General features: G+C 37.6%; 1 protein-coding gene across 4 annotated transcripts in view; it reads right to left on the bottom strand.

The window, feature by feature from the left end:
• SNX9 (sorting nexin 9) overlaps positions 1–21,699 on the bottom strand; it is a 60,884-nt gene that overhangs the window by 23,837 nt on the left and 15,348 nt on the right. For 3 of the 4 annotated variants that reach the window (XM_027689046.1, XM_027689017.1, XM_027689026.1), the window contains exons 2-6: positions 18,703–18,789; positions 16,297–16,371; positions 15,033–15,155; positions 2,007–2,190; positions 1,088–1,241 (exon numbers count right to left, since the gene is read on the bottom strand). In XM_027689046.1, the coding sequence (XP_027544847.1) occupies positions 1,088–1,241; positions 2,007–2,190; positions 15,033–15,155; positions 16,297–16,371; positions 18,703–18,789 (623 nt within the window). The remainder of the gene's footprint in view (positions 1–1,087; positions 1,242–2,006; positions 2,191–15,032; positions 15,156–16,296; positions 16,372–18,702; positions 18,790–21,699) is intronic. The other variant, XM_027689037.1, reaches the window with a different exon arrangement.

Genomic DNA, 21,699 nt, shown 5'->3' with positions numbered 1-21,699 from the left:
TACACACACACAGATGCTCATGCACCTGAGATTTCATATTATGACAAGTAAATCCTCTGAAAGAATGATAAACAGCAGATTTATCAATGAGTTATCTCAAATCGTTTATCCACTGATTAGAAAGAAATCTGCACAAAAATCACTATAATGTCCTTGAAGTCTTATAAAAAGCTTTATAAAAAGCAAATTGTAGTGCTCTTTCTAATTAGGAAGATAACTAGCTCTCGAAGTATTGCCAACCTATTGCCTGTTTGCAGAAACAGGAGGAGTAAAATGGGACTTCACAGACAAATAACACTCTTAAACAAGGCATTTTTGTGGGTTTACAAGTAGATGCCACAACGATGCAGAGTTACTCTTGCAACACTGGACAAAAAACCCACTGATGAACAAAATTAACAAATAGTTATGAAGAGACTGTTGATATCAGTTACACACCCAAGGAACCATTATTCTAAGATTTTTTCCACTCTGCTTTTATCCACTTAGAGATTACTACACAGTAGCTCTAAGAGTAACAGTAGTTTTAGAAAACAAACATTAAGTTGTAACATAAGATAATGCTAGTATAGCCCTGACAAAGCTTGATGCTACTGGAAGATTTTTATATAATAATCAAACTTTCTATGGCTGAGGAATCAACTTGGATGATACACCATAGAGCAGAACCTTTTCCCACTGGAAACTCAAATTGCTCAGGAACTCTGGGGCAGCATCTCTGATCCGTCTCTACTGCATGGATAAGACATCCATCACCTTTCATTTTCATTAAGAACACAAACTGTCAAAGACAGTTACATTTTAGAGACCAGTAGGTCCAGAAGTTCAGACATTGTGAAAGGGTCCTTTGCCTGTATAACACCTCGAAAAATTATACAGCTTTGTCATGTACTTTCAAGCTTCCATGGATCTGTGCCCTCTGATTGCTCATGGAGTACAGTGAACTACAAATCCATCTTCTCTTCTAACCCAAAACTGTAATATTTACATTGCATATTTCAAGAAGGTTGAATGTCACACATTTACACATCTTGACAAATTCCAGTCCTCTTCAATATATACACATTCCCCCTGCATTTTCAATTACTTGTTAAGTGGTAACTTCATAGCAGCTGCACGGGAATTTCCACGCTGGACCCCCCCAGCTTCTGATGCCTCAGTTTCCTTGTAACCAAGGTAAGACGGTGAAGCTGATTTTGGGTCATCCCAGTCATCATCCCAATCATCGTCATCAGCAGCTGCTGAAGTACAGGAGGGGGCAAGGGGATAGGGAAAAGGAGAAAGTTAAATAATTTCTCTTCAAAAGAAGAACCAGGAACTTCAGCACTCAAATAAATAATCAATGAGGTAAATATATTAAGATCTAGTTCAGCCTTCTGTTTTATGATTCCTCCTCAATTACCACTGTCCCCACCAAATACAACCTGCAAAGCAGTACACCAGAAATCCATTGAGGGAGAGCGAAAGGAAAAAGAAAATAAGAAAGAAAAGATGATGGTGTTTTAAGACTAATTCAATGGGTTCCATACTCACAGACTCTAGGTTAGTATTCCCCAGTTATGGGTTCACCACTTAATTTAGGCTTTTACTACAAAAAGTAGAGAAGCCTTCTGAAAGGTTAGTCACTTATTTAAATTAAGTATTTAAGAGACTACTTCTTCACAAGCCTGAGGGCAAATATTCAAGGATGTTTAAAAGTTCCAGTTACGCAAGATGAACTACATGCCTGAGAATAGATGATGTACGCACAAGACTTTGGTTTGCCAGATTTCCATACAAGTTTCATGTGTCTATTTTGATCTGATTTAAAAAAAATTTATTTCATTTTCAAAAACACCATTATTTTAGTGTCCAGATTACCCATGTGACAATGTGCTACTAGGAAACTGGTTTGGTTTTGTTTTTTAAATAAACCATGTTCTGTAGTTATGAAAGATTAAATAATTCTTACCTCTACTGTCCACCTACTCTAATTTATCAAAAAAATAAGAGCATTATTAGCACACCTGGTCCTTGATAAGCCTGTGGATGACCAAATGCTGTTGCTGCCTCCCAGTTATTTGAAGCACTGTTTCTCTGGCCAGCTGCACTTTCAGGTTTCGTTGCCCAGCTGTCAATAGCATTTCCATTATCCCAGTTCCCAGACTTCCCAACATTCCAGCTGGACCAAGGATCATTGGCAATGCTTGCCTACATCGTATAAAGACAAAAGTAAAGAAGCAATTGCTGAAGAAATGAGCAACAACCATGTACTTTCCTCTTGAAGTCTTTGATCTCCTGCTAATAGGCTATGAGTTTGCATTTCGCACTTCACTTGTTGATTTAGGAGCAGCTGTCAAATCTTATGTTTCCAGCTACACAACTCTTACATGCAGCAAGCACCTGGAAAAACTGACCAGCTTTCCATCAATGTAACACCAATACATAGTAATAAGTGTTTCTCCTCAGAGAAATTACCATCTGTTGCAACAGTGTTAGGAATCTCACATGGTAATTATTTTACTCTGACACCATAAGTATGGTGCATGTGAACTATTAATTACCTAAAGCCATGGACTAATTAGAACATTTAAAAGAGGAACTCGGAAGTCAAGGATTAGGTTTTTGCAAATATTTATTTTATCAAACTCAGATTAGTTGCTTTACTAAAAGCAAATCATAAACTGCCCACCCACATCATCACTATTGATATGACAATTAGGGAGTTAAGGCCAGCAATCTGCTGAGCTTCTCTGTCAGAGCTTAACTCATTCACAATGAAGATACGGGAAGGAAACAAACATCTGCCAGGGAACAGTCTGGCATCTCCCTGGAGACCTACTCTCTCAGCATAAGCTTGTGGTGAAGGTAATCAGATATACCCTTCTGCTGATGCTGTTGTGGAGGTGGAAACCTCAGTGAAAGAGTGTAGAGCGTACATGCCTCTAACTACTGCATCAATTTGTCAAGTTCATCTGGCAGTTAATCCTGCTCAGCTCCTTGATTTTAACACCACACTTTCAAAAAACACTGACTAGTTAAGTGCAGTCTGCTTCAGACACTTAGTACAGAGACTTGCTGGCAGAAAGAAAAAATTGCACACATATCAAAACCCACATACCCAAAATGTAAGAGGAAGAAAGAGGAGAAGGGGAAAGAAGGCAAACAAAGCCAAGAAGGCTTGTCTTGTTCAGCAGAGGGAGAAACTGGATTTTGTAAAAGGAAGACTCAAATCCTAAAGAAGTCAGTGCATTATTTTTATCATGAAGCAGCATATCAAAGAAGAGATGCCTAATATAAATTAATTGCTACTAGACTATAACATTTACGTGTATCTCAGAACATTTGCCGGAACAGAAAATTTAATAGAACTCCCACTAAAAGTCAAATTATTATCTGCAAAAATATTGGATAATTTTTTCTTACAGAAAAAAGGTACAGCTACTCCACATCCCATTTTTCTCCAGTAAACATTCTCTCCTCTCATTTCAGCTTTGATATACTACTTAGGAATAAGAACTCTCACTTCAGTTTTTCGGATTTCACAGACACTATCTAACCTTAAAGACTTGAAAATTATGCTGGTATCATATAACACCTGTCCTTTAGATTCACAATCCCCAGGATCTGGAAATTAAGACCAAGCCCCTGGGGAAAAAAATCACCATTCAGAAGACTCATAAGAGACAGTGGGTCTCTAGGAACTGATGGAGAGAGACAGATTATGTGGACAGCTTCTACATTGACGGTTTGGGGACTTTTTTTTTTTTTTCAAGGATGAAACTGATGCAAGAATACTACCTTGCAGTGGAGTGATATCATTGAGGTCTACCTAATTCTTGGATAGCTGATACACAGTGCTACTCTCAACAATTACAAAGAAGTTGCTAGTAGCTTATACTAGTCTGCTCTCTTCCTGTGATGTTCACCTGACATGAGTTTATGTAAAATGAAATAACCATACACGGCATTAGTCAAGAGTTCACTATCTTTGCTAAATGAAAACACATACACTGGGGCCCAACCACACAGAAAAGCATGCTTGCTTCTAACATAACTTAGAGTACCTAGAAAAGAATAGTTTGCATAATATTAATTTGCCTATACTTCCACAATACATGGTGTGCTGATTACCAGCAAATCAAAGCCCAGAAGTGGGATGATTGCCAGAAGACTGAGTAAAGTTTTCCTCTTCTCTGTAGTAGTTCATGTGAAATCTGGTACATGAGTAGGCAGCAAAGAAACCTTAAAATCTCCTGCAAAACAAGGGGGAGGCAATAATATTAACACTGGGTATGCTACTAAAGAATGACTGTCAAGAGCAATCATCAAACTTGCAGATAGTTGCTGATATACAGTAGATTCTGTACAGCAAGGGGAATTGTATTACTTAAATTGCACTCTCAGACATCTCTGTGTACCGATATGGAAGCACTATTCAAATCAGAAAATTTTATTTCTGAGGTGTCCAAGAAAGCTCTGGGATAAACTCCTGCCCTTAGGTGTATTGCCCACAAGCTATAAAAGGGGTGGAATAGGCTACTCCCCCTCAGTTCCTTTCAGCCAAAGGGTCCACATCTCTTTCTGAGCACTGGGGAAGAGGGCAAGAGGTGGGTTAGGAATCTATATATACAGACAACAATTTTCAAAGAGCACTTACAGGGCTCCTTTCAACTTTCTTGAGATGTTTGCCTACACACTGCGGACACTCCTAACTGGTAGTTAACAATCAGTAAACATGGAGAAGGGTTCAAGAATCAGGCTTGTCATCCTCAAGGTTCTAGGGCCTCATGGAGGACCAAATAAAGACACAGCAATTATTAAAAGGGTAATTTCAGCTCCAGTAAGCAGTTCTGTGGATTTCAGCAGCTGACAAATGCTATACAAGAAGCCATTGGCATGGCCTGGCTCCAGTTGAATAAACCCTAATTAAATCAAAAAGTATTTTGCAAGTGATTAAATTACATGTTCTTACACCTTTAGTTTTCCATAACTGAAATTGATAATCCTCTGATCTCTTCTTAGTCATCACAAAAAACGTGAACAGTCCTTGCAAGAAACTGATATTTAGTCAATATTATTTGATACTACACACCTAATATCCAAGTATGCAAGCAATCTCAAATGCAAGCACACAAAAAAAAAATGCCGTACCACACAACTAAGAAACCAATCAGCCTTCAAATTAAGCATTGCATCTCTTCACTCCCAAAGGTAACATCAAACGAGTACATTGAGATCGAATTAAAAGACAAACTCCTAAAAGGCAGCTGATTTTCCCTTTTGGAGGTACTATGGACTTGCTCACTTCTACTGTTCCGGGAGAAAAAACAAGACAGAAAGGCTATGTGGGGAACGGACAACAGAGGGAACCATTACTGAATATTTTAAGAGTCTTCCACTAAGGACAGATTCAAAATCACTACAGAAGCAGATCTTTACTGGTAGGGGGGTAGGGGATCGGAAATCTATATCTAATAATAGTTGAATGAGAAAAAATTCCATCAAACAGAAAAATACTCAGCTTGGGAGTGGAATATCAGTATCTTTACCAAATAAATAATTAATTAAATAGGAGAAGTGACATATTTGCTATTTTCCAGAGAATCCAAAGCTATAGACAGTAAAACTAAGGTAAAGCACTGAGGTGTCTCTGTGCCCTGGCTAAAAATCTTTATTTGATCTCATAGCCAACTAAGTTGTTCCTGGCAGACTCCTTCCTCATATTAATGCATGCTCCTGAGAGACAAATGATCCATTCTACCCCTGAGGGACAAAAGCCAAAACAAAAAGAATGCTCAGATGCTAAAACTCTTTTAAGTAACTAAAAATACCTAGGTAACTGTGCCATCAAAAATAATGACCTCCAACTGTAAGAAATACACCTTGAAATCTACTCTGAGAGACAGAAGCCATGCTGAAGCAGTGAATAGAGAAAGTAAGTCTGATCAGATCAAGGGGTTCAGGACAGCCAAAGCTGCAATGTGAAGTGTTAGGCTCTTGAAGAAGGATTTAAAAGAAACAGACAGTACAGAGCAGTGGCAGAAAACACAAGAAAAGTCATGGTGGCTCAGCCAAATAGCTCACAGGAATGAACATACCTCTCCAGTTTTATAGCTGCCTTACTTACCTGCATGGAAACAAAGCCTTAGGCACACTCAGACATTACACTAAACTTCAGTTCTTTGGCTAACAGTCTCTGACAGATACATTAAAAAAAAAAAGTAAGTGAATTCATAGATAGTCACCCTAAAAATCAAGTGTTTTGCTCCAGGAAGGAAGACAGAGGGCTGAAAGCCTATATTAGCAGATAACTGAAGTAGCTGCCATACCCATGATATTTTATGGCTAAGCTTTCTTAAAGGTAAATCATAACCTTAGCATTGTGGTGCAGGACATTTCTTTCAATTCTGAAGGAAGGCCCTCCTTCCTATAGTACAACTTAAAAACTTACCCATCCTTAAAGAAATGCTCTAGGAAAAGCAAAAGTGGAGATGGGCTAGATTTTAGAGGATAATCAATCTTAAGGAATCACATACTAGAATGTTCCTGTGGATAAATACATGAAAGCAACACGGGAGAGGACCTCCAAAAGCAGCTGACCAGGAGGCAGTGGCAATGCTGTCCTAGGAATCCATTTGTTCCTCAGCCACTCCTGTCACCCTATCAACTCCTGATTCAGCTCAAAAAAAAAATCCATATTTGAAGTACAAAATGTTCTTTCAGAAAAATACGTAATTTAGACTTGAGAAAATAATACTCAGTGATGGGACAAGGGGAGGCAAAACACATTGTCACCCTCACTGGTTAAAGGAAATGCCTTTTTTTTTTCATTAAAGTCTGCTTCGTTTCAAATTTCAGACACTAAAAATCCTATATACATTTATCCAAGCTTATTTTTTTGTTACTCTAAATGGCAATCAAGTCACTTCTTTATATCCTTGTCTTCTCTGGAGCTGATTTCAATCCCTAATGGCTCCTTCTTGAAACACAGATGAGAAATTTCAGACAGTTTTTCACGTACCAATCACAGCAATGCCAGAAAGAGAAGAAAGGCTCCCTGTTTCTCTCTGATGTTCTCTAGACATCCCAGGATCAGGCTACAAAAATTAAATAAGGCTTTATCCTTCCTTTTTTTTGGAAAAAGCACTCCCTCTTTCTGTTTGGAAACAGAGGACAGGGGTTACCCTCGTTGCCTTCTTTTTGGAGGAGAAGTTGAAGAGTATTATTGGCTAAGGTTTTTTAGCTTACCACTTTCAATTGCAAATGCCCATGATTCCACTTTAAAATAAGTGCTCAGTGAACAAAAAAAATTAAAATCAGGAAGGAAACTATATACTGCAGTAAGCCGCCTGCTGAGCTGAAGGGGATTGCGCAACACGTGTGCCATCTGCCACTGTAAGTGTGCAAGCAAGCAGAAATGCTCATAGGAGGGCTGACAAGATTGTCAGCATTATCAAGTTAAAACATTTTCATATAGTCAGTGAAAACTGCTAGATCATAAGTTATGATCTCATGAAATAAGAAGTCAAATGAAAAAAAAAAAGGGTAATGCAGGGTCCTGGGGAAGAATAACTGGATACCAGTACAGGCTGGGGGTTGACCTACTGGAAAGCAGCTCTGTGGAGAGGGACCTGGGGGTCCTGGTGGAAAACAAGTTGTCTCTGTTACGAGGAAAGGCTGAGGGAGCTGGGCCTGTTCAGCCCTGAGAAGAGACAATGGAGAGGGGACCTCAGCAATGCCTGTAAGTATCTGAAAGGAGGAGTGTCAGGAGGATGGAGCCAGGCTTTTCTCAATGATGCCAAGCAATAGGACAAGAGGCAACGGGCAGGAACCGATGCACAAGAAGTTCCATCTAAGGATGTGAAAAAAATTCGTTACTGCTCAGGTGACTGAGCACTGGAACAGGTTGCCCAGAGAGGCTGAGGAGTCTCTCTCACTGGAGGTATTCAAGAACCATCTAGATACAATCCTGTGCCGTGTACTCTAGGATGACCCTGCTTGAGCAGGGAGGTTGGACCAGATGACTCACTGTGGTCCCTTCCAAACTGACCCATTCTGTGATTCTGTGAATCGTACAAGAAAAAAAAAGCATGCCAACACTCTAAATTGTGGAAAACTATTTCAATAATCAGATTTTGCCTCAGGGTATGATGCAGATGAAGGTGGGGAGTGATCACAGTACTACAACAGTTTAACAGCTTCCTGCCTGAGCCTTTGCATTTCACTGGGTCATCCACAAAAAAGCTCAAGACAACTCTATAATTGGAATTGGTACAATCACTGTCATGTGTTGGATGGTTATTTTTAAATATGTGAATGTGATTCATTTCAAAGCAAGCAAGCCACTGTTTGCAATACAGTAGAGAAGCCACTGCCTTGTACTTTAACAAGAATTGGTAACAAATTCCTGTTACAGGTCTGAATGCAATATTGTGATTGAGAGGGGGGAGGGGGAAAAATTGCTTTCAAATTACATGTTTCAATAGAGGATGTTCCACTGTCATTATCTATAACAGGAACTAGAAGTTACAATTGTAATTGTAACTCTCATAGTTAACCTACCCGCATATTTTAAAGATAATTTAACATACTGGTTTAACAAGATAAACTGGACTAAACCAAATACAAGTGAGTTACATTTCCCATGGTGATACTTCTACTTTACTACACACACAGAATTGTCAGAGAATGGAAATGCTGTTAAAGGAATGCAATAACATGCATTTCAAAATTTGCACGAAAGGAGAACAGTGCAGTCTTAATAGCAGTGCTATGTCTATTTTCTTCAATCTTAGCATTTATTGCTGCTCATAGCAGTTCCGGGAAGGGGAAGAGGGTGTTACAGTATGCAAATTTAACAATGTCAATTTGCCTTTTCAGCACGAAGTTGCAAAAAACGTAAAAAATATGAGGTAAAATTATGGCAATAGCTTCCTTAGTGTTCTCCTTATGCATGTTCAACAACTTGTGTCTACACACCAGGTAACTTCAGTTGCCTCAACTCCTGCACATCAAATTATGTGCTTCCACTACTATTTATTCATCCTGTCTGTACAGAAGTCCCACAGTTTTCTGAAGGGAAAGGGTTTTCTCCACATAGGAGTGCATTTATCTTATTTTTCTTCCGAGAGAGAAACTATCCCAAGTGATTTCACACTTACAACTGGATAAAACAATACAAACATGAGAGGTTTCTGTTAGTTGCTTCCTGTATCTACACACGGGGCCTTGCTGCTCTGCCCACAACATAACTAAGAACATAAAACGTGGATTCTCTAAGGTCAACGGCAATTAACTGAAAAATCTGCAATTCACAAAACCACGAACTCTCAGGATACTTATTTTATCCTGAACTAAGAAGAGCTGTACAGCCATCTTCATACAGAAACAAACTTGGTGGTGGTTAGAGAATCAGTATCAAGAAAAGGGAACAAACTCCTCTAGAAATGCAACTTACAGTTAGCTACATGAACTATTTTTGTATCTTAAAATACAGGGAAGCCACATCTACAGCTCTTACATCAACATAGCTGATGATCCACTTCCACCCTGAAACAGACAGGCAGTACTCCAATCTATTTTCATTTATAAGTTTTTAATACTAGTGTTCTATTCTGCAGAGAGAGGGAAAAAAGAAAAGGAAAAAAAAGGCTAGACTGAGCCCTAGAGGGAAGGGAGAAGAAACCATACAAACTAAAATATACAATATATTAAAATTTATAGTATTTCTATCCTATGTTCAAACCTGTATGTTACATAGATTGGAAACAGCCGGACTACATTATGGCTAATTGTACATACAGTCTGCTTACAGACCACTAATGAGATTACTGTACAGATAGCATTTTAACTTCTTAATAAGAAGAACTTGCTTAGGCCAATATGGCTGTAGCAAAATCTAAATAACTCAGATAAACACTATTGTTAAAACAGAAAGCTGATACTTGTTCACAACTTTTAAAGCATTTTAAGTTAGATAAATGAAAAACCATCCCAAGTTGTGGTACAGAATGGGGAGAGAGATAATTGCTGTTAAAACAGCAGCTTCTGAACTTGCAACATGAGCAAAATAAATGCAAGTACATCTATGACTTGTGAAGATGTACAAGTCTTGACCACAACAAAAAAACCCCAACCAACCCAGTTGGAGGAGACAATTCAGAATGAATTTTACATTAATGATTGTATTTCCATACATAGTAAAATTATGAAGTATTCAAATGCCACCAAGCTAATAACCTCTTGGTCAACTGCAATGAGAAGCACTATGCAAAAGTGTGGATATCCATTATTGCTACTGCCCCTGGAAGAAACTCGGCATCAAAGAAATACTACAAGAGAAAAAACCTCCATTCATTTTTCATCAAAAATGAGAACTTTTGTACTCAGTGTATTTTTCAGGTTCATTTAGTTTAACCTGACAAAATTTATATTTCTTTCAGTGCCATTATTGCCAGTATTATTCTAATACCAGAAAAGTTTACAGGTAAATTACTTTGCTATTTATATGCAATTCTGAAAAACAGAAAAAACATAGTGCTGATATACTTACCCACTGGCTGGTCCAGATGACAGTCTAAAATTAGCACCCTGCATTGCCGCTCAGAGGAACAGTGGATTGACAGAGAAGAAAGATTTCTCATTCCCTCTGCTTCCTCTACTTGAGGGCTACCAGGTCAAAACAAGACAAGACCCACACAAAAGCCTAGGAACAGCCTCCATCTTTGGCAACTAAGGCTTCCTTAACTAGTATTTTCTTGAATCATTTTTAAAATCTTTTTGGACAATAAACCACAAATGTTATGGGCAGATGCAACATTAAATTCTCCTATCTGCTTATCTTCTGCTGAGTATAAAAGTAGTCACCTTGAGTAAATTTTTTTCCTCATTTTGTGTTTGATTAGCTTCATTGCTTCCTCTGATTGCTTTCCTGTCCCAAGTATCTTTTACAGATATCTTTCTTCAAAAGAGCAGCTGCAAGCTTTACCAAAGCAGCCATTGCTGGGACACCACTGATGCAAGGAATGAGCTGGAGAGAGTGAACTGCCAAGGGTCAGGTAGAATTCTTCTCCTTAGAATGTATCTCTGTGCCCCTTTTCTACTATCACTTTACATCTGTGGCAAACCCAGGTAAGGTACACTACTAAAGTGTTGCTGTGGTTACTAAGGTTTTATCAGTGAAGAAAAGGAAGGAAAAGCAACTGCTTTTCATTATTGTTTTAATTACTTTTCAGTAGATTATTTACTGAACAACGACAAAAAACCTTCTTAGGAAAAGACAGTCAGGGAGTAGGGCAGTGTTTGAGTCAATGATGTTTTCTTAACATCAAAAAGTTACAGTTTCCATAGTAGGAAATCCAAAGCCTCTTGTTTGCCTGGAAAGCAAAAAGGAATGGGGGATGAAGGAGGAAGAGATATTCAAGTGATGGTATTTGTCTTCCCAAGTAATACTTACACATGATGGAACCCTGCTTTCCTGGTGATAGCTGAACACCTGCCTGCCCATGGGAAGTAGTGAATGAATTTCTTACTTTGCTTTGTTTGCGTGCACAGCTTTTGCTTTACCTATTAAGCTGCCATTATCTCAACCCATGAGTTTCCACATTTTTATCCTTCTCCCCCATCCTGTTGAGGGGGGAATAAGCAAGCTGCTGAGGGGGTTGAGATGATTACCAGGGTTAAAACACACCACTGTGGCTTAACTGGTCTCTTAAAAATAGAAAATGAAAAAGCACCACACTCACATTTCAAATCAGCCAGATCTGTTATTTTTAATAAAGCTTGGTACTGAAAGACTACACAACAACCTGTGGGGTTTTTTTACTTATTGTTAGAAGAATGGAAGGAATTCTAAGAATTAAAACATTTGGCTTACTGAAATTGGGGAGTTGGGGCATTGTGTAACTATGCCTATGTTAGAGTGACTTAATGTTTACAGAAAGGAATTTCTTCAATACAGTAGTAGTAAGAAAAATCCTAAACCATTCTATTTATTTAGAATTGCTTTCATAAAGATTTCTTGGAATAAACTTTCAACCCCTGATGTTACTATAAAATGTAAGATACCATAAAATATCAGCATTTAGGAATACTGCTATTTCTTACACAGTCCAGCAGACTAATCTATTTAGGAACATTTTAGTTTCCACTACTGTGCCACCTCCAGCATCAATTCCCTTTACATTGACACATAATTTGTCAGGTTTTTTTCACTCTCCATAGCCTGAACATGAGTTTAATTTAACATTAAAAGCTTTGTATATTGACCTTGTCAGTTATTAAAGCACTTGAAAAGGCTATGGCAACTGCTTACAACTGAGCTTCTGAACACAAAACAATCCCAAGTGTCTCAGCGAACTCGTTACACAATATAAATGTTATCGTAACCAAATGCAGCGTAATACATCTAGGAAGAAGGGTCATACCAACAAAGTAGAAGATCGTATTCTTATCAGCAGTGGCACTAAAAGAGATGCCAGTATGCAGGGGATGAGGAACTCAGTATAACCTGCTGACACAGTATTACAGGAACCAATATAATCTTTATATATCGGCTGTTTCCACAGCTGCACAGCAATGTCACACCTGTTTGACACCATGCGAAGTACACAGGAGCAATGCACCAGTTTTACAGACAAGTCACGAGATCAAAGTGACTGCAGAAGAAAGTTTGCTTTTTTCTTGAGAGACGGAAAAAAGTTTCTTGCATTAGACAGACAGGATAAACAGATAGAATTTCTTCATTAAGAAGACAATTAGCCATAGAATATTTGCAAGGAAAAATTCCCACTAGCAATAAGCCACTGGAAAAAACTACCAGATATATGTCAGAATCTGAAGAAACCAGTCTTTAAATCAAGATCTAGAGTTTTTTTAGAAAATATATATAACCATACACCAGTTATTGAACTCAGTTAAAGAAAAAAAGACTTGAGAAAAGAAAATAACTTACGACATAAAATCCTGACCACAAAACAGGATGGTTCATGCTATTAAAAAAAAAAAACACAACAGGAAAACTGAAGACCCAAATACACTAGGCCTGAAGAAATCTGCTTCCTCTCCATGTTGCATGGCCTTGGCTGCATCCAGGTGCACACTCTCCTCCTCTCTCTCTCCTATTAATGTCAGCAGTATAGTTTTACTATAATGCACTGTGGTACACTGGTTTTCCAGCCGTTTCACATAGCATTTGAAAGGAATAAGAGTAGGGCACTGATGCAGATGAGACAAGCTGTTTGCCTGAAGTTGCTCCTTTCCAAAACTTACTATGGAAACACCTGCAATTTGTATGTATTATAGGCACAGAATACTGTTGACCCTGTGTAAACAACATTGCAAAGTGACCATATCTTCAAGCTTTTTGTTCCTCCAGAAATGTAACTTCCAAGACTATATTGCCATAGTAAGTCTCTATTATTCGGAATATAATAAATACCTCTATTTTAACCTTTCCCTCTATACAGGCAAGAGCTTTTTTCTCCCCTTCTACAAGCACAAGTACCTTGTGTTAAGCACAGAACAAGCTGTCACAGATACCTCTAGCACCATTCAAAATATTCTGTAAGTAATCCTTCCTAGATCAAATTAAGTTATATGTTTCTCTTCTGAGAAACAGTATTCAGATTGGACAGAAGTAGTTGCTGCAAATATCTCAAGCTTCCCCAAAAGTATAGTTTTGCTAGAAACTTTATAGCAGGAAAAAATGGGGCAAGGATAACAGACAGCACAGAAGAAAAGAGGTTTCTCCACTCTACCTTCAAATTACTGTAAGTTTTGCTGAGGGAAAACTAACCTATAATCAATACTTTTGGCTCAGTCTGACATGAGAAATTCATGAGGTATTTCAAAGTTCTGTGTTTAGCCTTACATATTAACTGGGCATCAATTAAAAAAAAAGTTACAAACGTTGAGACAGTCACAGTGAGTTTTGGAGTTCTCTAGTGAGAACATGTGATCACAGAATAACAATCCTGGCATTGTCCAGTTGAATACAAGGAAGCACAAATTAAACACTATACAGTCGATGAACCGTGACATTCACTGTCATACAAAAATGCCCCATGTACGGTTTTCAAAAGATCTCACTTCATGTCAAAGTCCTGTGGTGCAATTAAGAAAACTAACTGATATTTAACTGACCTACAAACCAGGTGTGTCCCCCCAGCTGTTACAATAAGTAAAGCATTTACTTTCCAACACAAAAGACCTTTATGTATTGTTGTTGGAAAAAAGCAGATTTTGTTCTTCCGCTGACCTATGGACTTCAAAATGTTTAACTTCCTACATGTCGGACATGCAGCAGTTGTAGACTGCAATAAACAGTTTGTGTTTAAGATAATGTATGTCCTCAGATATCTAACCTGAAACTAAATATTTGCTGTTTAATGAACTGATACGCCAGGTAAAAAGCTACGAATAGAGGGATTAAAAACCCCACAAAAATATTCTTGCAGCAAAACAAAAGTCAGTCTCTTCTCCAACTGACTGGGGACAATGCATGAACTTGCTTCATCTTTTTTAATCCAAGAAACAACTCTTAAACACTGAAAAAAATATATCCTGAGATTAGCTCAGTTGGTTAGAGGCTGGTGCTAATAACACCAAGGTCATGGGTTAATCCCTGTAGGGGCCATTCACTTTAGAGTTGGACTCAATGATCCTTGTGGGTCCCTTCCAACTCAGAATATTGTGTGAAACCTCTGACACCCATTCACTCTGGCTGATGATGTATAGACCACCCAATTGTATTAGACATAAATTTGCTAGGAGTGCACTTACAGAGACTGCAGTAGGCACAGATTTATATCATTGCAGACTGGAAAGAATAAAAATGCTCCATTTCTGAAAGTGTTAAGACTACTGAATTTTCCATCAGTGACAGTATCTGAGCAGTCACACACATCATTAATATTCAACAAATTGTTCCCTAATGAAAACACAATTACTTTATTGAGTACTTTTATGAGGGTTCACAAATATGGTACTGCAAGCAATTACATCAAAAAAACTTTCCATGCCCACTGTCTCTGAAAAACTGTGAGACGTACCTGATTAGTGCTTTTTGCAGCAGAGTTGGTCTGAGCTGTATTTGAAGAAAGGGAATCAAAAAAGGCTTGGTCAGCTAACGAGTTACCGCAGCTAATGCTGTCTTTTGCACCTTCAGTTATAATCTGGAATGGAAAAGGTTGCAAAAGATTTTTCATGCTTCCATTAATCAAATTATGCTTTATCATATATAATCATCCTAACATTCATATAACTAGAATTTAAGATGATTGCATATAACATTTTTGAATTCAAATTCAATAGAACTTTACACAAAATACTGATGTGATGTTCTGGAAGATTTACTTCCACAACAGATGGAACTGGTTTGCATTGTAACTGTAACACGCAGGATTGTTGTGGCAGTGGACACCTATCTATAAATTCCCTAGGGATTAAAAAGTTTGTTAACATTACTGCTTGGAGACTGGGAACTCAATACTCAGAGGATGAATTTGGGACAGTAAGTTTGGAGAGCCAAAATCTACTAGACCATGAGCTAATCAAATGAATAAAAACACAAGGCCACGTGAGTCAGCATAGTCCTGCTTTCCCCCTCCCTTCCCCCCCACTTTTTCTTTTAAATAACACGGCACTGGTGAAGTAAGGGAGGCACATGCCTTAAGAGGCTGTCAGAGTCTTCACCTAACTGGCAACCTGCAGACAGACAGACGCAGGCCCTCCAAGTGTGAACCAGGTTCCAGTCTTTGCATTGAGATTCCCATTCCATTCCCAACCCAATACCACTAGTCTTCAAACAAAAAACAGATCAACACACACTGAAGAGACAGCAAAGGCCCTCAGTAAGAAAATAAGCTGAGTAGTCTCTGGGCTTGGGATCCCATATCCTGAGCCCTAGAACTGCAACTCCATTCCAGAGATTTATGAGAGTGTGACGAATCTGCCACAGCGACACCAGTGCAAACTTGCATTACTTCTTTCACTTCCATATTTGTATCTTCAGATAGGAAAAGAAAACAGTTATTGGATTATGACTCAAAACAGCTCGTGTTCTGCAGATCACCAGTATTTACTACAGACAACTTCCTGTTGCATTTCTTGGGAAACTACTAAGAAGCACAGCAGCTTTGCATGGTATGTTTGCACTGGTCTCCAAAGCCAGCTACAGCTGCAAAAATACGATTATATATCCCAGGCTTTAACACTGATAGTTTTATGTTTGAGCATTTTGGTGTGATCAGCAAACCAGAGGATGGCCTTTTTAGTAGTTCTACTTTCCTAATGCAGAGCAGTGTAGTTACTTACCTCAACATAATCTGTTGGAACAAGTCCTCTCTCACCTTGGCTGTTTTTTCCTTCTAACCAGCCTCCACCAACATCCTAGAAGAAATAATATAGAAATCATTTTGCTAGATGGATCCCACAGCTTGCTTCAAACAGCTCAGAAGAAAGCACTGTCTCGCTGTCAAATGCAATGTTCAAAACACAGTTATGGCTGTATAACCGCGAACAAACTCGCTTAAAGCTGCTGAAGCAGCAGATACTCATTTAAATAGAACACAGACTGTGCCAGTTTCACACAGCTATTGTGGACTTTAGTTTTTAGCAAGCATGAGAGGAAAAAAAGGTTGGTTTTTCAGCACTTTTCATCATTTATGAAACCACAGTCAATTGTCTGGACACAGACTGCATAAAAACAGAGCTATTAGTATGTCAATTTCAAAGCATTAGTTTTAATCAATAGACTATAAAGAAATAAGACACAAAGAATTAAGCTATTGGTAATATCTGTAAAAATCTCTGCTTCATTTATTGAAGGTGCAGAGATGTGTGATGAGTGACAGCTATTACCTGCAAAAATATTAAGGGTATTCTCAAGATTAAAAGAGCCACATGCCATATAAGATCTGGGGACACTCTTTCTACTTCACATTTATTTTCAGAGGCAGATCTCATGCTATTTGTTAAAAAAGAACTAACACAGTTCAGCTCTGATCTCAGTGGGGCATCCTGATACTGTTTGTTTTTTTAAAACATATGTTCTATATACACTAAGAAACCTCTGTAGACCTTTTCAGTTAAGCACAGTTAATTTTGGGACAACATTACCTGGAATAACTCAGTTTTGTTTTAAATCAAACTGTTTATGGAATACATGTCAAGCTAGCTCACAGGTGAAAATTGGAACCACATATGCTAGACAGCAATTACTGAATTTTAGGTTTTCTTAATTTGCTTTTCAATGGGTATATTTGTTTATTCACAATTTTGTTCTTTCATTTGGAAATTTTATGTAATCCTGCACATAGGAGAACTCTGTTTATGTATTCAAGATTTTAAACAGTAAAGATCAGTTATTGAAACAACAACTTTCATTTACTTTTCACTCAAGAACACAGAAATAATTAGACATCTCAGATTATAAATTCAATTAGCTTGGTTAAACTGCAAGAGCAACGACATCTTAATCCATAAGTCATATTTGCACTGCTACACTTAAAAGCAATCTTCAATGGACTTGCATGATTTATCCTATTGCTGTCTAAATTTATCATATCAAAAAAGATCAAGAGCCTTTGTGGAAATCTGTCATGGACAGCATAAAATAAAGTGTAACTTGATTTTAAGTATACTGCCTTAATCCACGGATGTCTTTTCAGTGAGAACTAGCTTAAAAGTTGTGAACTATTTATTTATATTTAGTCCTACTCTTGTGACATGTCATTAAACTCCTGAACTCATTTAAAATGTAACCTCTGCCACAGCACAGCACACTATCAAAGAGGGTGCTGGTTCTACTAAATATCTCCTTCAAGTATTTAAGATCAGTGGAACTAAAAATTATAAGAATCACACATGACTAGGCTCTCCAAAGAACTAGTTTATTCCACAGAACCTATGCTTCCTATACAATGAGATAAATAAAACGTGACTTCAAAATCAGGTGGGTTTTGTTTGTATGTGTTTTAAAAGCAAAATCTATTTGCTAAGCCATATCACTACACAAAAATCAAAAGCAGAATGAATCAACACCTTGTTACCAATAGTAAGAATTATATAGAATAAAAGTGCACTCAAATTCAAAATGTCCACATAAATAAAATGTCAGTGTTCAAAACCACTGTTCATTTAACTACTGCCTGATAGTATTATCAATAATATTTTCACCACTTCTTCCCTGTACCTTATTCATATTTCTTTAATTATGAAAGAATACACAAATGTAGTAAGAAATATTTGGACTGAGTTCTTCAAAAAGCTTGGAATGTTGAAGTAATTGATTAAGAAACTCAAAATCTAGAAGGGAGCTGGCATGTCACATTTAAATGCAAGTGGCAAGCACCTGAAAGATTAATACACGCAAAATGTGGAACATTAGGCACACAAAAAGAGATTCATTCAGATGTAAAGGTTATCACCATCGTTAGCTCTTTCCTCTTCCTTGGCACTCTGCTCTGTTTAGAAGGAAACAAAGCTGAGCACATTCTTAAGTGTGTGGGCATGTATTGAGAATACCCTCTCCTCCAAAACTTCTCACTGCATTTTTGTCCACAAAACTATTAGAAAATTCTTTGTATTCAGTTTATTTGATCATTCTTCAAGGAAAGGTAGCCATGGCTTCAGATGTCATCTAGCACCATTCTTCTTCCATCTGCTAGAAGTAGGTCAGGAAAGTGCACTGAAGCCCTGATTCCATCTCGGTTTTCTTACCGGGTTAGTAATTGTGATGATCTCCCCTTCACTGACTGTTAGCTCGTTGTTTCCAGGCTCAGCAGCAAAATCATACATAACACGAGCCTGTATGTGAAAAAGAATGTAACAATGAGCCTTCCAGCTTATTTAGAAGATTTCACAAAGGAAGTATCAGCACAACTTATTCTTAAGTAACAGAAATAGTAAGTGGGGTCAGGCTGAAAGTACAAAGAGCAACTCAGCACGCAAGATGCTAACATTTCCTAGATTTGAACTCCAAACGGAACAGTAACAAAAACTTTAGAAGATAAAAATCTCATGTGGAGCTTGTTGGAGATAATTTACCAGAAGGATTCACAGTTCAAGGCTGGCTGCCATGTCCAGAACTATCCATACGACATTTTCCAGGGGAAGAAGGAAAGGATTCTAACTTTAGCGAACAATACAAATTTTTTTTCCTACAAGACATATTCCAGTTCCAATTTGGGTAAAGGGAGCTGTTTCATAGAGCAAGCAATTCAGAAAAAGAAAAACAAATAACTGCAGATGTAAGTAACCACTGCTGTACATAAAAAGTAATATGTAAAATTATGTTTTGAGACTATATGGGAGGAACTGTGTAAACGCACAAGCAATCAGTGAGAGTAGGCCTGTTACATATTGGCATGTTGGGGAAGGAAAAACAAAACCAACCTAATTTTTAAGTGTTTAGATGCACAAAGGCTTTGCTATGTACTGACTCTGCTACTACACTACATAAAGAAATGTTACTTTTGAAACACTGACAAAGTTGTCTAACATTCAAAGAATGTTTTTGCTTCTTTATACCAAGAATTGTGACATGGCCTAACATTATATTTCCAAAGATCTTTTCATGGTCTTCTATTAAATTCCTTTCCAATCTAAAAAGTAGAGGAATTACAAAGGGACTATATTTACTTTCTCAGAAACTAGTGAAATGGATGCAGAGAGAAACTATATATATTTTCCCCATGGAAAAGGAAGATCTAGAATCAGATTTTTAGCTTTCCATTTAAACTGGCATATTAGAAAATTTTTAAACCTGACCCTTTATCTGAGCTTCTCTTCCCTTTAAATAAAACTCATCACAGTAGTAGAATTCATAAAAGATAAAAGTCTTATTATTTACACCTCAAGTCTTTATGTTAGCCAGGTATCCAAGAAGTAATTAATACATTATTTTATCTGATTGATGCCAATGCTGGGGTATTTAAGAGCAGCAAAAGGGAAAGCTAGACTATCGGTCAGGAAAGACAAACAGAAAAAGTACAGATTTTCCCAGACAGTCCTGACACAGAAGAAAAATATCAAACTCAATGTATATTGCATCATAGCCCTTATTTCTACAGGTCATACAGGATTTAATGTAGCAGAAAGTTTACTTCAGGAAACACACCAACTTCCCTAGTGCTTCCCTAGCACATTTTGAAAGAAGCAAGGCTTACCTTTACTAAGACATATGCTTTAGCTACCTCAGCTCATACAGAAGTGAGGTTTGTTCCTTCAGGTTAAAATATTAACTTTAAGACAAAATAAAATTTTATATTGGTGTTTCTAAGAACATCAGACACTGTACAGCAAAGAGCTCCTTCTTGTACTTGGAGGTTAAGAGGAAGGAAAAAAAAATCACTAAACAAAAAGTAATTGTTTCTGATAGAGATGACTGCAATAACGATTTCTGTTGAAAGCAAATTATGTGATAGAAAAAAAAATACCATTCACCATCAAGTCTTGCCTGTCTCAAAACTGCAGGTTGTAATGATTCCCACCTAGACACCCCTTTTTCTGACATAAAACCATAAAAAGCAGAACTTCCCACCCCCACATTTTAATTTCATGAGTATTACGTGGAAATATTTCTGGCTGGTCAAGCGATACTTTACTTCAGTGTAAATAAAAACAGAACTGAGAAAAAACACATATGCTGTAGTTCAGCTGACAAAGCTTATCCTGAACCATGTGCACAATAAATCAAACACTTGGTCTTCTCCACTAGAGCAGCACAACATTGCAGAAAACCATGTGTTCCCAAACACTCTGAATGCTTCCTTGCATGAAAGCTTTTCCCTTAAAATGGACGGTTTCAACACTTTCAGATTATGCCATGCAAAACCGAGATGAAGAGGAGAAAACCGTGTTCAGTAACAACACTTACTGCTTTCTTCCCAGCAGCACATCAGGTCTTTATGCAAATATAAGAATAAGCTGCCTTACTTTCCCTAAAAATAAAACGAAGAGAAGCAGCATACCTTTTGAAATACAAGAACATTTTAAGTAAGGGTGTAAAAAGCACCATTCTCCAGACCTCTTCCCTCAGCAGTAGTAGATGAAGGTGTTGAACATGTCCTTTTTACATCAGGTTACTAATATTTATCCAGTTTCTGCAAGTCCACAATGCTCAGATGCTATGTATCTGAATCATGGGGAAAGCAGCTTTCTTAGCCTTATTCAATAGTACACTGTAATATTAAGTTCTTGCTGCTATTCACAGGAATGATGAAAGTTTACCAGGACAAAGGCAACAGGCAAATTTTACCAGCCTTCAGAGAAACTGGCAAAACATCCCACAGTAACGACCAGACTGGAAATGTAAGACATATTTCTGTCTAATAAAATAACAGCTGCAAATACTAGATTTCCTGAATATAGCAGAGAAATAAAGTTACTCAGAAAAATCTGGAAGCATTCAGCTTGTAGGGAAGGAAAGGCCAAGGGAGATACATAGAATTTAATAAAGTCCTTGTGCCAAAGTCCATCTATTCACCTGCTCTAGATGGTTGCTAAAGTTGTTAAAAAAAGTAGAAGACAGGAAAAAATTACAAACAAACTTTGCTTACTGCAGTTTAAGAAATAGAAAATTAAAAAATATTTGCAATATCACATAAATGGATTACTACAGAGCATTAAGAATTGAGGTACCTGTAACCTGTTGGAGGTAATCTGCAACCTGATCCATATACTGAAGTCTCAAATAAGTTCCCCAGCTTTTTCTGC

The sequence above is a fragment of the Neopelma chrysocephalum genome, unplaced genomic scaffold (genome assembly GCF_003984885.1).
Source record: "Neopelma chrysocephalum unplaced genomic scaffold, ASM398488v2 Primary Assembly neopelma1_23, whole genome shotgun sequence".
Lineage (NCBI taxonomy): Eukaryota > Metazoa > Chordata > Aves > Passeriformes > Pipridae > Neopelma > Neopelma chrysocephalum.
Note: the sequence above shows the minus strand (reverse complement) of the source record. Positions and strands in the feature narration are given on the sequence as shown.